A 15,270-nucleotide genomic window follows, 5' to 3' on the forward strand; every position below is an offset into this window, starting at 1 on the left:
CACTGTGCCACCCAGGCGCCCCCCTTTAAATGAATTCTTGAATTCAGTTTGATAATATTTTGTGGAGAATTTTTACATCTATTTTCATTAGGTCTACAGTGTCCTTTCTTGCAGTGTCCTTATCTGGGTTTGGTATCAGGGTAATGCTGGCCTCATAGGATGAGTTTGGGAGTGTTCCCTCCTCTTTAATTTTCTGGAAAAGTTTGAGGATTGGCATTAATTTTTCCTTAAGTGTTTGGTAGAATTTGCCCATGAAGCCATCTGGTCCTGGCGCTTTCTGTGTTGGAAGGTTTGTTTTTGATTACTGATTCAACCTCCTTACTCACTATCGGTTTGTTCAGACGTGCTATTTCTTCCTGGTTCAGCCTTGATAGGTTGTATGATTCCAGGAAATTATCCATTTCTTCTCAGTTATCTAATTTGTTGGCATATAATTGTTCAAAGTAGTCTCTTATGATGCCCTGTATTTCTGTGGTGTCAGTTACTATTTCTCCTCTTTCCTTTCTGATTTTACATATTTAAGTCTTCTCTATTTTTTTCTCAGTCTTCTAGGGGTTTGTCACTTGTGTTGATCTTTTCATAAAACCAGCTCTGTGTTTTGTTGATCATTGTTGTTGTTCTTCTGGTCTCTATTTCATTTATTTCCACTCTGACCTTTATTATTTCCTTTCTTCTACTAACTGTGGGCTTATTTTGCTTTTCTTTTTCTAGTTCCTTGAGGTGTGAGGGTGGTTTTTAAATTTCTATCTTTTTAATCTTTGTGATCTTTCTAATTTCTTATTATGTGCATTTATGGCTCTCCACTTCCTTCTCAGAACTGCTTTTACAATGGGGTACCTGGGTGGATCAGTCGGTTGAGCGTCGACTCTTGGTTTCAGCTCGGATCATGGTCTCAGGGTCATGAGATCAGCCCTGCATGGGGATCCGCGCTCAGCCAGGAATCTGCCTGGGATTCTCTCCCTCTCCCTCTGCCTCTCCCCACCTCTCTAAAACAAATAAATCTTAAAAAAAAAAAAACTGCTTTCAAGCATGCCATAGGTTTTGGTAAGTTGTGTTTCTATTTTCATTTGCTTTGGGATATTCTTGGACTTCCCTTTGGACTGCTTCTTCGACCCACTGGTTATTCGAGAGTGGGTTATTTAGCTTTCACATAATTGTGTAGATTTTCCAGCTTTCCTCCTATTGTTGATTTCTAGTGTCATATCATTGTGGTCAGAAAACATCCCTGGTATGATTTCAATCTTCTTAAATTTGCTAAGACTTGTCTTGTGTCCTTTCGTATCATGTGTCCTTGAGGATGTTCCGTGTACTTGAGAGGACAGGTCAAAACAACCACAATTCCTTGAGAATAAGGCCCATTCTGCTCCCTCTTGTACTAAGAACCTATACTGGGAAACCACGCTGTTGTCTTCAAGGCTCTTGCCAAACTGGAAAGAGGGGAATGAGGCTTGGGTAAGTTAAAACACCACAGAGTTCTACCAAGATGCAGCTAGGTTTCTTTTTCCCTGATTAAACATTTCCCTGGTGTTGCTGTAAACTTTCAATCACTTTCTAGAGCTCTAATAAAGCTGATTCTGACAGTTTTTGCCACTGTATTCCCTGCTTCTGGGTAGGGATGGGCTTTTGGAATCCCAAATGTCACCGTTTTTGCTGGCAGTACTCCTAGACCATTTACATTTTACATAATTGTTGTTGTGATTGAATTTATGTCTAGTATTTTATCATTTGTTTCTCTGTTTGCCCTCCCTCCGTTTCCTCTTTCCTGCATGTTTGGGTTATTTGAACATTTTTTTTTAGTATTCCATTTAAATGCATCTATTGTGTTTATAATTATTCTTTTTTAAGTGATTGCTCTACGGATTATAATATACTTATTTACCTTTTCAGGTCTGCTTAGAATAAACATGTTATCATTTTAAGTGGAATGTAAAACCTTACCACCCTACAGGGTCCTTTATTCTCCCTTCTTTATGTTGTAGTTTCATTATTATATACACATACGTTGAAAATACCATTAGAAAATGTTATAATTTTTTTCAACCATAAAACATAAAGAACCCAAGAGCATGTCAAATAATAAATAAGAGAATGTTAAATTAACCCAGATTTTACCATTTCTGTTGATCTTCCTTCATTCCTGATATTTCAAGTTAACTTCTGGTATCATGTCCCTTCTGTCTGAAGAACTTCTTTTACCAATTATTTTAGAGCAGGTCAACTGTCAAGGAATTCTCTTTGTCTTCCTTCATCTGAGAATGTCTTTATTTCACCTTCACTCCTCGAGGATATTTTTATTGGCTATAGAACTGTGGGTCTATGGGTTTTTTTTTTTCCTTCCTCCAGCACCTTAAAGATGTGATTCCACTTCTCTCTGGTCTCCACAATGAGACTTCCTTCTCTCCTTCTGTGATAAATCAGAAGTAATTTAAATGTATTACCTATACTGGATTATTTGTTTTTTGGGTATTGAGTTTCATAAGTTCTTTATAGATTTTGGATACTAACCCTTTATCGGATATGTCATCTGCAAATATCTTTTCCTATTCCGTAGGCTGCCTTTTACTGTTGTTGATTGTTTCCTTCGCTGCACAGAAGCTTTTTATCTTGATGAAGTCCCAATAGTTCATTTTTGCTATTATTTCCCTTGCCTCCGGCAATGTGTCTAGAAAGAAATTGCTAAAGCCGAGTTCAGAGAGGTTGCTGCCTGTGTTCTCCTCTAGGATTTGGATGGTTTCCTATCTCATATTTAGGTCTTTCATCCATTTTGAATTTTTTTTTTTAAGATTTTATTTATTTATTTGACAGAGAGACAGCCAGCGAGAGGGGGAACAAACACAGCAGGGGAACGGGAGAGGAAGAAGCAGGCTCCCAGCGGAGGAGCCCGATGTGGGACTCAATCCCGGAACTCCAGGATCATGCCCTGAGCTGAAGGCAGATGCTTAACGACTGTGCTACCCAGGCGCCCCTTGAATTTATTTTTGTTCATGGTGTAAGAAAATGGCCCAGTTTCATTCTTCTGCATGTTGCTGTCCACTTTTCCCAGCACCATTTGTTGAAGAGACTGTCTTTTTTCCATTGGATTATCTTTCCTGCTTTGTTGAAGATTAGTTAACTATATAGTTGTGGGTCGATTTTGGGGTTTTCTATTCTGTTCCATTGATCTATGTGTCTGTTTTTGTGCCAATACCATACTGTCTTGATGATTATAGCTCTGTCATGTAGCTTAAAGTCTGGAATCGTGATGCCTCCAGCTTTTCTTCTCTTTTTCAGGATTGCTTTTGCTATTTGGGGTCTTTTGTGGTTCCATACAAATTTTAGGATTGTTTGTCCTAGCTCTATGAAAAATGCTGGCAGTATTTTGATAGGGATTGCCTTGAATGTGTAGATTGCCTTGGGTAGTATAGACATTTTAACAATGTTTGTTCTTCCAATCCATGAGCATGGAATGTTTTCCCTTTTCTTTGTGTCCTCTTCAATTTCCTTCATAAGTGTTCTATAGTTTTCAGAGTACAGATCTTTTACCTCTTTGGTTAGGTTGATTCCTAGCCGTTTTACAGTTTTTGGTGCAATTGTAAATGGGATCAATTCCTTGATTTCTTTTTCTGCTGCTTCATTATTGATGTATAGAAATGCAACAGATTTCTGTACGTTGATTTTATATCCTGCAACTTTGCTGAATTCGTGTATTAGTTCTAGCAATTTTTTGGTGGGCTCTTTCAGGTTTTCCATGTAAAGTATCATGTTATCTGTAAATAGTGAAATGGAGCTAGAGGCTATTATGCTAAGCGAAATAAGTCAGTCAGAGAAAGACAAATACCATACGATTTCACTCATATATGGAATTTAAGAAACAAAACAGATGAACATATGGGAAGGGGGAAAAGAAAAAGAAGGAGAGAGGGAAACAAGCCATAAGTAACTCTTAGCAATACAGAACAAACTGAGGATTGATGGAGAGAGATGGGTGGGGGGATGGGCTAGATGGGTGATGGGTGTTAAGGAGGGCACTTGTTATGATGAGCACTGGGTGTTGTATGTAAGAGATGAATCTGAATTCTACTCCCAAAACCAATATTGCACTGTATGCTAACTAACCAGAATTTAAATAAAAATTTGAAAGAAAATAAATGTACTACCCTATAAATACTGTGTCTCTTTTTCTGCAATATAGATTATTTGCCTATTATATTATCTACAATACATTTTATATTGCATATATATTATTATATATCATAATTATACACCATTTTTCTTCTTGTGATGATGCGAGATAATAAAATGCCTATGTGATAAGATAAGTGAGGTGAATGATGTAGGCACTGTCATGTAGCTTTAGGCTACCACTGACCTTTGGACGATATATCAGAAGCAGGACCTTCTGCTTCTGGACCACACTAGACCGCAGGTACCTGAAAACACAGAAAGCAAAACTGCAGATAAGAGGTGACTACGACCTTCTATATGTAAGCCCATTTTTGGATATATGTTCAATATATAAATTGCAAATATTTTCTCCCATTCTGTCGCCACCACATTCCATTCATCTCTGTTTGGCTTCCCCTCCAAACTCTGCCTGGTTCTGTCCCTGTTCTTTCCATTGATACCACCACTACCCTGGTTCATCTCTCCTGGATCAACCCCCCACTCTGGCCTGCCCCATGGTCTTGCTTCCACTTGTAGAAAGACTTAGACTGGACAGTCAAGTCTGCAAACAGCAGCCAGTGAGCATTTAAAAACTCACGTTGGATCATTTCCTCCCCATGTACCAAATCCTTCAAAGGCCCTCCGTTGCTTTCGCATTAAGCCCAAGCCCCTGACAGGGGGCCCAAGATGCCCACATCACCTGACCCCTGTTGATCTTACTGTTCCCATTCTCTATCATTGTCCTCCTTACCCATCATGCTGCAGCCACTGTGATCTTTTCCTTCAAAACACTGAGTTTGTGCTTGTCCCAAGGCCTTCACATTAGCTCCTCCTTCTGCCTCGAAGGTTCTTTGCCCTCTTCTGCACATCACTGCCCCTTCGATCATTTACAAAATTAAAATGTCTCTGCATTAGGGGTGCCTGGGTGGTGCAGTTGGTTAAGCGTCTCACTCTTGATTTCGGTCAGGTCGTGATCTCATGGTCATGGGATCGAGCCCCTCTCACTCCTCTGTCCACTGGACCTCTCACCCTGCACTCTAACCCGGTCCCTATGTCCTGAGGCCCCCATCTGGAGCTCAGGAGGGAGGGAGTCCAGAGGAGCCTGAATCAGAGGAGCCATGCAGCTGCTCACGGGCTCTCTCTGATTTTGTTCTGTTGACGCATCACCACCTTCCTTCCAGCCTGGATTGGACATTTGAAGCAGGAACTCTGTCAGGGGATGACCCTTCCTCTTTTTAGACAGCCCAGGGCACTGTCCCCTCACAGGCCTATCCTGGGGCCCTCAGTCCCAGGACAAATCTTCTGTGGGGCCCAGGGGGTTTGTTCTGGGGGGGCGGCCAGGGCCCACCGAGGGAGACATGTGCTCAGTATGGGATGTGCGCCGTCCTGGGCCATGATGCCAGGGTGGGGTGGGAGGGTGGATACACGACAGGGTCCTTGCTCTCTGGCCTCCCTCAGTATTCATCTTAGAAAATGCCATCTCTGTCTTTGCTTGGGTCTGCTCTCTGGCACCTGCTCAAAGGCAACTGACCAGGAAGCGGGTGCTTTGTTTACCAGGTGGCACCTGTCTATCTGCCTTAGCCAAAGTCCATCCTCAATTCCTGACCCCGCCCTTTAAACGTGCATTGACCCTTCACCCTTTTTTCTTCCCTGGACCCCCTCCACCCTCTTTTCCAAAGGCAGGGGGAGGGGGAGTCTCTCTGTTAACCAGCAGGGGGCACTGCTGCCACAGGGTCAGAGCTTCTAGGGGCGGGGGCTAGGGGAGTGGAACCACTAATCCCCAGGGAACACAGGTGGCCCTCAGGGTGGACTCTGGTCATGCCGGACAGAGAAGGATGATGGTTTCATAGACACGCCCCATCCAGCAGTGGAGGCACCCTTATCCAGCCTTCCCTGTGTGCTGCGCCCCCACACCCAGTGTCCAAAGGGCAGGGCCCAGGAGTCTTGATGTACTGTTTCAGGTTCTAGCTATGGTCAACAGTGACTGGGCATTCCTGGGGCAGGTTGTGACCTTTTTCACCTCCTGCCCTACTCTCTTTAGCTCAACACCTTCAGCTCCCCAAACTCATAATCTAGACAAAGCCAAGGCCCAGAGTCTGGCCTTGGCCCCAGATGCAGGCGGGCAAACTGTGTTAGCAAAGTGGGGTCCTCTTTATACTTTTCCCAGAATGGGGAATTATGGAGGGCATCAGAAGGGTCCTGCTTTGGGGCGCCTGGTTGGCTCAGTTGGTTAAGGTCACTTAACCACTTTTGGCTCTTTTGGCTCAGGTCATGATCCCAGAGTCCTGGGATGGAGCCCCCTTGTCAGGATCCCTGCTCGGCAGGGAGCCTGCTTCTCCCTCTGCCTCTGCCCCTCCCTCTGCTCATGCTCTCTCTCTCTCTCTCAAATACATAAATAAATAAAATCTTGAAAAAAAAAAAAGAAAAAAAGAAGGGTCCTGCTTCAACGTGTTCCACATCCTGGCCATCCCCAAATCCTGTCCTCTGATCCTGCTTTCAAGTAGGCCCACTTCTGTCAATCGCATGTGGCTATAGACCTAAACCCCCCGGAATAACTGAGCTGCCTCTTGTCCACTGCCCTGCCTCCAGTCCACAGCCGGCTCCCAGACTAGAGTGAAGCAAGTAGGTGCCTAGGGTGCCAAACGTCAGGAGGCGCTCACGCTCACCGTCATGCAAGTATAGAGCTGGCCCCTGAGAGTGACTGCTTCCCTATGTTTTGTTTGCCACACGAGTCCGAGTCCCCCCTGGTGTGCCCATGCTTCATCCTTCAGGGCAGCCACGGGAAGTATTCTAAAGCATAGATCCCAGCTACCCTCACAGGACCTGTCCTAGAATTTACTTCAATAAACATCTGCTGACAGACCCTGGTTCTCTAGAAGGAGAGGAACCGCAGGTCCTGCCCTGAGGAGTGCCTGTCTGCCAAGATAAAGTGTGGACTATTGAGTACGACCTTTGAGCTTCTTTGCAGTGGCCCCCCTTGGCTGGTCCCAGCCTCAGTGCCTGGGGCAGCCACACAAAGCCGTACTGCAAGCAGGATCTGGCCTGCACTTCTGGGCTTCCAAGCTTTTCCTTGGGCTGCTCCAGCATCCTGGAATGCCCTCTCCCATGGCTGGCCTGTTAAACTGTGACTCATCCTTCAAGGCCCTCATGAATGCCACCTCCTCAGAGCAGCCATCTGTGGACCCTGCTGAGACCAACTGCTCCTGTCTCAATACCCCAGCATCTCTGCCCCTTTGTCTAATACTCCAGGTATTACACACCTCTGTCATTCTGCCATCAGCAGTGCACTTACTAAGTGCCTGCTGTTTGTGAGGAGTGTGCTGGGTGCTGGGGAGTTTGCTCTGTTAACATTTGCATCCTCTGCCCTAGGAGAACACCCAGGGGACCACGGCCGCTCGCTTCTAAGTCCCCGCAAGGCCAGAACAGGCACATGGCTGAGCATTCCATGACGTCCAGATGCCCCTAAGTCTTCAGTCCTCTGGAGTTACTACTCCACTACAAGCAAAGTGCTACATGTGCCCTCCAGCCCCTGTGGAAAGCCGTCCCCAACATTCATGAGGGTTCTCCAGGAAGGAAGAATGGCTTTTGTCTCCTGGGGTACCCAGAACTCCTCCCAGTACAGGCTGGTCCATTTTGCCCCCCAGTATGGATCCAGTCCTCTCAAATACTACCAGAGCAACATTTCATGTTGGATATCTGACACAGTGATACTCGTTGTGATTTGTCATGGGCCAAACTGGACAGCAGACAGCCATGCTTTCTCCCGGACCAGGGGAGGCTCTCTGCTGACTCTTCACTCCTCCTATCAGTCAGCTGGTTGGTCAGTCAACACATGCTTTCCTGAGGGCACATTCATTCAGAGAAAGCACGGGAACCTCTCACACATGACTGAGGTCCTACCTAAATTGAGCTCCTTTGTGGACCTACCTTATTTTAAAGATTTTACTTATTTATTTTAGAGATGGTTGGGGGAGGGCGTGTGCGCACAAGAGGGGTGAGGAGCAGAGGTTGAGGCACAGGCAGATTCCACAGGAAGCACACAGAGCCCGACGGCAGGGCTCAATGCCATGACGTGAGCTGAAATGAAGAATGGGACACTAAACCGACTGAGTTACCCAGGTGCCCTGTGGACCTACCTTCTAGGAGAGGAAAGAGCACCCACCTGCTGTTAGCAGCCCCTTCCTCTTGTTCTGTGTCTGGATGGCTTGTCACCGTACTCCCAGTCTCTCTGCAGGGCTTAGAGGGCACACAGGTGAACAGGGCGATGGCAAAGGGAGCAGAGGTCTCCTTGGAGGAATAGAACCAGACAAAAATGACCACAGTGCTACTCAGGAAAGCTACATCCCTCCATCCTTCCTCCCTTTGGGCCATTCAAGACTTTCTGTAGAAATTGTCTTGTTGCCAAGATCACCTCAGGGAAAGTGTGAACACTGCTCAGACAATCTGAATGCATCGTCCATCCATTCATTGCCCATCCTTGCCACACTGGTTCACAGGGCACCTGCTGTGCTCAGCGAAGGCCAGATCCTGGGGCTACTGCAGTGAACAAGAGAGAGCACCCACCAGGCCACCCACCTTGCCTCATCCCTTGTTTTCCTTATATGAATATGCCTATAACTCAGCACTTGCTGTGTCCAAACTACAAAGACACATTTCTGTTATCTTCTAGCTTGAGGTATACCTACTGTTTCTGAAATGTGACCTCAAATGGAGCCCAACACACTCTGAAAACCAGGTCCTCTCCTATGTCAAATTTATTGGCAAGGATGACGGTTTGGCTCCCTGCCTCAAAGATACTATTTGGACTATGCAGAGTCCAGCCTTGGGAAACAGGAGAGACAATAACCTATCGGTCTGGGGCTTCACTCAACTGCTATCATGGTTGCCGGTCCCCTTAGGGGCACCCCCTCTCTGTCCTGAGCCTTATTCCTAGGGCAGCCCCTGGAGTTGGGATTCCCAGGATGAGTCACCAGGTCACCAGGGGCTGTGCTCAGAGCACAAGCTCTATTCTTGCAGCATTTGGAGTTTCCCTGGCTCTCTCCCAGGCCAGCCACCCTGATCCTTAGCCTGGGCCAGAAGAAGTGAATGATGGCGTGGACAAGGGATGCTAGAGGGTCTATCTGCCTGTCCCTCCACTGGCTGACTGGTTACTTCCAAGTGGCCCCCTGCCACCTGCTCCACCCCCAGCTCTTTTGGACTGAGAGAGCTCCACTTGTTTGTCTTCCCAAGAGTCATGGTCTTCTGGCTATCTGAAAGGAGACCCCTGTCACAAACCTGGGGTCTCAAAAGCAAGAATTTAGGTGATCTTGCCCACCCAGACTCTAGGCATTGCTTTGGTCTGAAGAGGCCAGGGAGGGTCCAGGACTCTGTCTCACCATTCCAAACTCCCACCCTTTGTGGCTCAGATCCAGGCCCAACCCACAATCATCCCTGGCCTGAGTTGCAAGCCCTGGGGAGGGAAGGAAGTGGCCGACCCCCACAGCCAGCATTCCTCTGCGATGACTATAGTCTGCTTACTGCTCAACCACCCCATCTGGAGGGCAGTTCTCAGGGAGCTACAGGGGACTCCCCCCGACAAAGAGGCTTAGGCCTCTCCTACAGAGTGGGGGTCTTCCCTTAGCTGGGGACATCAGCACCTGACTGGGGTAGGGAACCAGGAGAGCGGGGCCCAGAGGTCTCCTGGAAGCAGGTCAGAAGGCCACAAAGCCCACTGTAGATGCCTCTCACTCTATTTCTTCACTCGTTCAATAAACACGGACACCCTCCTTGCAGTTAACCCTGTTCTAGGCCCTACTGGGGCAGGGCTGCACCCTCCAGGGGTCCAAGTCATATGGGAGGAATCTTCCAATAAATAAATTAAGTACACAGAGGGGAAAATTTCAGCAATGATAAGACCTATGAAGACAATAAAATGAGATGTGTCACACAATGAGTGTCCAAGCAGGGAGCTCCGCCCTTTGAGGGGCCTCCGGTTTCCTCCCACCTGCCCATGCACAGCCCCCTCACACACTCCCACACCGCCCCTTCTGGGTGGAGGCTGGGGCAGGTGCATTCAGGTGGGGCTTTTCCGGGCCTGGTTTTCCCCAGCTCCTCTTGGAACTTCCAGAGGGCCACTGGCCCCGACACTGGACGGCCGCCCGTCCCCCGCTGCCGCGCGAACCTCAGCGCTCCCGGCGCGGTTCCCGGAAACTCCTCGGTTTCCCTATGTCCGCCGCGTTTGCAAGAAACCGAAACCCAGGCCCCGCCCCTCCGGCGCGGCCCCGCAGAACCCTCCGTAGGGGCTGGGGCCGGCGCGGGTGGGCCGATCCCGACCCGGCGGCCAGGTCGGCCCCTCCCCCACCTGCGGAGGCGGGCTGGCGGCGGCGGCCCAGGGGCTCAGCACACCCACGCCTCCCACGGGATAGCTTCGAGTCCAGCCCGAGTCGCTGGGGTGCAGCGGACTGCGGAGTGCCCCAGCGGGGGGGACGCAACGCGACCTTCCCCTGAGGCAGTCTAGAGGTGGGCGCCATTTCTGTGCGCCTACTGTATGCCCGCCACCCAGGGGGGCGAGAAGGAAGGGCAGGGGCATTTTCAAAGAGCTCTGTACCCCGACTGTTGCTAGCTTCATCACTCAGAAGGGGGGGCGGTGGTAATCGCCACAGAACAGTTCAGCAGCTTGCCCGAGCTCACACAGCCTGGAGCTGCGGAGCTGGCTGAAAACGCTTAGCCCGCAGCGGGAGTCTGGGAGGCGGGTGGAGAAGGAAGTGCCCTGGGCTGCGGGCAGGTGAGCTGCCTGGCACGGGCAGGGCAGCCAGCTGGGGAGGGGGAGGGGCGGTCCCCGGCAGCTACCAGGGCGGCACGGCTGGGAGGCTTTGCTTTTCTCCGCCCTCCCTCCCTTTCCAGGAAGCCGGCCGCTTACCCGGACTCACCCCCAGCCGGGGCCGAGCAGGAATGTGGAAGTTCGCCTGAAAGGCTTGTGCCCCCTCCCCTCCACACACAGACACACACACACACACACACTCAAATCAGGTTGGGGCAGCGCGAGCGTGGGTCACCTGGGGGCGAGGGGCTCCAGATCAGGACTCGGGTTCCCCAGGGCGAAGTAGGGGTGCTGCTGCCCCCAGGAAAGCCTAGAATTCGGCCAGGGGCGCTCTAGGCGAACGACTGTGGGCGCAGGCGGTACTGCAGGACCCATTCGCCTGGGGGGCGGGGAGGATGCTGCTTCCATGCAGAGTCACTGTGGGACGTGGCCGCCAGGCCTGGCCCCTGAGCACCCTCCGCCCACGGCCCCGGGCCCCACGGGGCGGATGGAGAGCTGAGGCCTTTTTCCTCCCAACCCAGTGTTTATAAGAAATGAAACTGCACAGGGCATCAGCGGCAGCCCACACTGACACCCGCTCCCCCTCCGAGGTTCCGGAACAGTCCACAGCGCTGGAGCGATTCCTGGCCCACTCTTCCATCGCAGGACCCCCTAGCTGCAGCCAGCTGCAGCCTCCCACTCTGTATTTAGGATTTCTGTAAGAGTACAACGCTCATTCTGCTGTGTCATACAGCATTTTTGCCCGAGTTGTGAGAGGGGAGGGGCTAGTCTTGAGCCAAACCTGGAGCTGACCCAGAGCAGGAGTGCGATTCATATTTGTTGATGAATTAAGAAATGACTTTCTTTCTTCCAACTAGGCTCCTTTCAGGCCGGGTGATGACGGCTGGATTCTCCCAGCTTTTGGATGCTTTCTGATGATTTTATGCCTGACTTGTGCTCTGCACTTCACAGTTTAGGACTGCCTGCCTCCAGGTTTGCTGTGAAAATAGAGATGATGGCTGGAAGGGATTTTGAGCATCTCAGAAAGCCCTCCCTTCGGACCTGGAAGGCTAGAAGGCATGCTGTGGGTTCATCTGCTTTGGGGACCATGGCTTTCTCTCTGGGTAGCCTGCCCCATAAGGACCCAGGGCTCCCCTACTCTCAAAAACCTGGTGAAAGCCTGGCTGAATTCTGCACTTCAGAACTAACTGGAGTCCCACCTCCCCAGAGGGTGAACATTGTGTTCTGAGAGCCTAAGGGAGGGAGCTACAGACTGAACTGGTCGTCAGGGAAGAGGCTCCTATAGGGGTCGTCAGGGAAGAGGCTCCCTGCATCCCTATTGCAGAAATCACCTCAATGGAGGCTCTGCCAGCCTAGAAAACTCCAGGGCCGAATACAGAGAAAATGACCCTTATTAAGTAATGGTATAGACGGGAGGCATGCTGTGAGTGAGACCAGAGCTAACCCTCACCTAATTCCACCTGCAGGTGTGAGGAACCTATTCAGGTCGGTCTCTTGCAGAAAAATGTAGACTTTGTTCTTTAGAAGGTCACCACCCAGGTGATAGTACAGAAAAGGCAGCATGAAAGTTAAGCGACAGGGGTTTCTGAGGAAGGGAAGGAAGATTTGGCAGCTTTGGGGGTACTTCCTAGAGGACCAGGCATTTCCTCTGGGTCTTAAAATGGAGACTGACACTAAAGTGTGCCGGGTGGGGAGAGGAAACGGGAGAATGAGATTGGCCGGCGGCTGGGGAGAGGGGTATGACCAGAGGAAGGTAAGGATGAGGAGCAAATGGAAGGAGCAAGGACACGAAGGGAAAAACACTGTGTTCAGAGAACAGAAATGCAGTGAAAGGTTTATGCACTACTGTTAATACATGTCATTTTGCTCATGTTTTACCATTTAGGAAGTTTGGTAGTCTGTCTAATTTCATCTTCATAATAATTAGGAAAGATGAGCAGACTATCTCTTTTTTACAGAGGCCCAGAGAAGGACGGTAACTTGCCTAGAGCCACACAGCAAGTGGCAAAAGCGCCCGAACCCAGGCTTTCAGACCCAAATCCTGTATTCTTTCCACTGCCCTCTAGTTCCTGCCAAGGGTAGGGGTGCTGGGGGAGATACAGTTGGAATAGGACCCCTGAGCTGGGCTAAGGAGTCTGGGGAAACTCAGAAGCTCCTGGTGGACCTGAATGTTTGGGGGATCAACAGAGTTGATCATCCTAGTGCAGAGGCACCTAGGGGAGGGAGGGAGGCCTGAGGGTAGGCGTCAGGCAGTAACAGTCTGGTCCTGGTATGTGAAAACACGAGGATTCAGGGGACGAAGACAAGGAGGACGAGGTGAGGCAAGGAGGGGAGGAGGATAGGAAAGATGTCACCTGGGAAGGAGCTGGAATTAGGATGAGAGAAAGCTGAGGGGGGCAGTGTAGAAAGGTGAGGCCAAGAGTTCTGCGTGTGTCTATGTGAATCTGTGTATAGGGTTGTAGTGGAGTGTCCAGAAGGCAACCAGAGCTACTTGTCCCCAGGGGATGACTGGAATGACAGAAGATGAGTATTTTGAGTCAGAGAGGACTAAAGCACTGGCCCTGAATTACTAAGAAAAACCTAGAGAAGCCTCTGTTTTGCTTAGCATCGTAGGGATGTGTGATACATTTTAGAATGAATTCAAGAGCTGTTACAACAAAAATTTGAGGTACTTAACCAGGGTATAGTTTTATTTCACTGATTTGTAGTGTACCACTCCCGATCATGATAAGCAGATTCTTACAGGCTCCAAGATAAAATAAGAATCCCTAGACTCAAAAGCAAAACAAAAAAACAAACAAACAAAAAAAGCCAACCAAACAAACAGCAAACACCCCTTCAAAGATGTAAATGACAATTTCATCAGTAAATTCTAACATTGGGGAATTTCTCCTAAGCAAAAAAATTATTGATATGGGCAAGATTTAGCTACACAGTGTTGTCTGTATTAGGAAAATATGGAAATAACCTAAATATCCTACGATTGGAAATTAATGGGTAAGTTTTTCTTTATCCTTATTAGAGAATAATATACACCATTACAAATTATATTGTAGAAGCACATTTCATGACATGGAAAGATGCACAGATACAGATGACTATCTGTGAATTAAAATAAAGTTCTGTTTTAAAGCACTTTTTACAGGCTCCTATTGCCTTTAAAGGGTCATTTTGGTCAATTTCTGAGACCACGTGAGATGCAAACTCCCTTTTCTGATCTCATTTTAAATTTTGCAGTGGCGATATCAGGTTCTCAGAGACAGGACAAGCATCCATTTGGTGCACAGAGAACAGGCTTCCCAACTCAGGAGCCACTTGCTTTCTGCTCGCTCAGAAGGCCTTGATTTCTGTAGTGGATCCCACTCCAGCTGCCTTTTAAAGCATCCCAACCCTTCTCCCCCTTCCTGGGCTTCAGCACCTTCCATTTTTCTTAACAGCCAGCTAGGCTCCTTCCTCGCAGTTCCTCCTGTCTCTTGGCTGCTCTCAGCGACGGCATCCACCACTCTCTGGGAGAGAGCTCTGACCCATTCTTGTTGCTCTCTCGGGAACCAAGCTTCATGTTAGTCACAGCATCAGATTCTGGTGCACGGGAATTGGATTAACCCATCCATTTCCTCTGTGGGAGGGAGGCAGTAGAGTGACTGACAGGTGGAATGCTGCATCAATGTCTCTATTTATAGCCTGCACCATTGCAACTGGGTGCTGCTGCTGTGAAGGGAGAGCTGGGTGCGGGGAGCGACACGACCAGCCCGGCCTGGAGGAGCAATTTACTTCTGAGTCAGCAGCTTTGGGGAAGGTGAAGGAAGGAACCTGCTGGCCCAGAGTTCTGGATGGAGAATGAACACTCAGCCCAGTCTCTAGGAGTACAAGTGGGGCAAGGTCTACTTTAAAGCACGAGTTAAGTAACTTAGTTGCTCTTCCCGAGACTGAGTGAGACCTGGGTTCTTCAACTCTTTGGCCATATCCATGGCCTTGGCCATCCCTAAGCAACTTCCCCCATGCTGCCCAGAACCTCTCTGGGCCAAGCGCTGAGGACCCCAGGCAACACCGATGCTGCTACTAAGGAGCTCCCGCGCAAGGGCCATGTGAGGCTGTGGAGGTGGCCTAAGGCAGGAGTGCTAGGAGGAACAAGGCTACCCAAGCCCTACCCCAACTCAGCAGTTGGGGCTTCTCTGAAATCCTCCCTTTCCCTAACGTCAGCTTGTATGGCAGTCCCAAGGATGTAGATCCACAAGAGGGAGAAGTGCTTCTTGGTCATTGTTAGGCTCGGGGCGGGCACCTCGAAAACCACGCAGATCTGCTGTCCCCAAGTGCGGCACGGTGCTTTA

At 49.0% G+C, this 15,270-nt stretch overlaps 1 protein-coding gene across 2 annotated transcripts in view; it reads right to left on the reverse strand.

Annotated features, from left to right (window-relative positions):
* Nucleotides 1-10,849, reverse strand: part of RAD50 (RAD50 double strand break repair protein) — a 127,654-nt gene extending 116,805 nt beyond the window's left edge. The window contains exons 1-3 of one of the 2 annotated variants that reach the window (XM_087862289.1): nucleotides 10,730-10,847; nucleotides 8,306-8,430; nucleotides 4,349-4,409 (exon numbers count right to left, since the gene is read on the reverse strand). In XM_087862289.1, coding sequence (XP_087718415.1) covers nucleotides 4,349-4,409; nucleotides 8,306-8,430; nucleotides 10,730-10,750 — 207 coding nt within the window. In that variant the 5' untranslated portion in view covers nucleotides 10,751-10,847. Of the gene's footprint in view, nucleotides 1-4,348; nucleotides 4,410-8,305; nucleotides 8,431-10,729 lie in introns of both variants that reach the window. The other variant, XM_087862290.1, reaches the window with a different exon arrangement.
* Between the last annotated feature and the right edge of the window lie 4,421 nt (nucleotides 10,850-15,270).

Source organism: Ursus americanus, chromosome 5, assembly GCF_024610735.1.
Source record: "Ursus americanus isolate L20-20 chromosome 5, mUrsAme1.1.p, whole genome shotgun sequence".
Lineage (NCBI taxonomy): Eukaryota > Metazoa > Chordata > Mammalia > Carnivora > Ursidae > Ursus > Ursus americanus.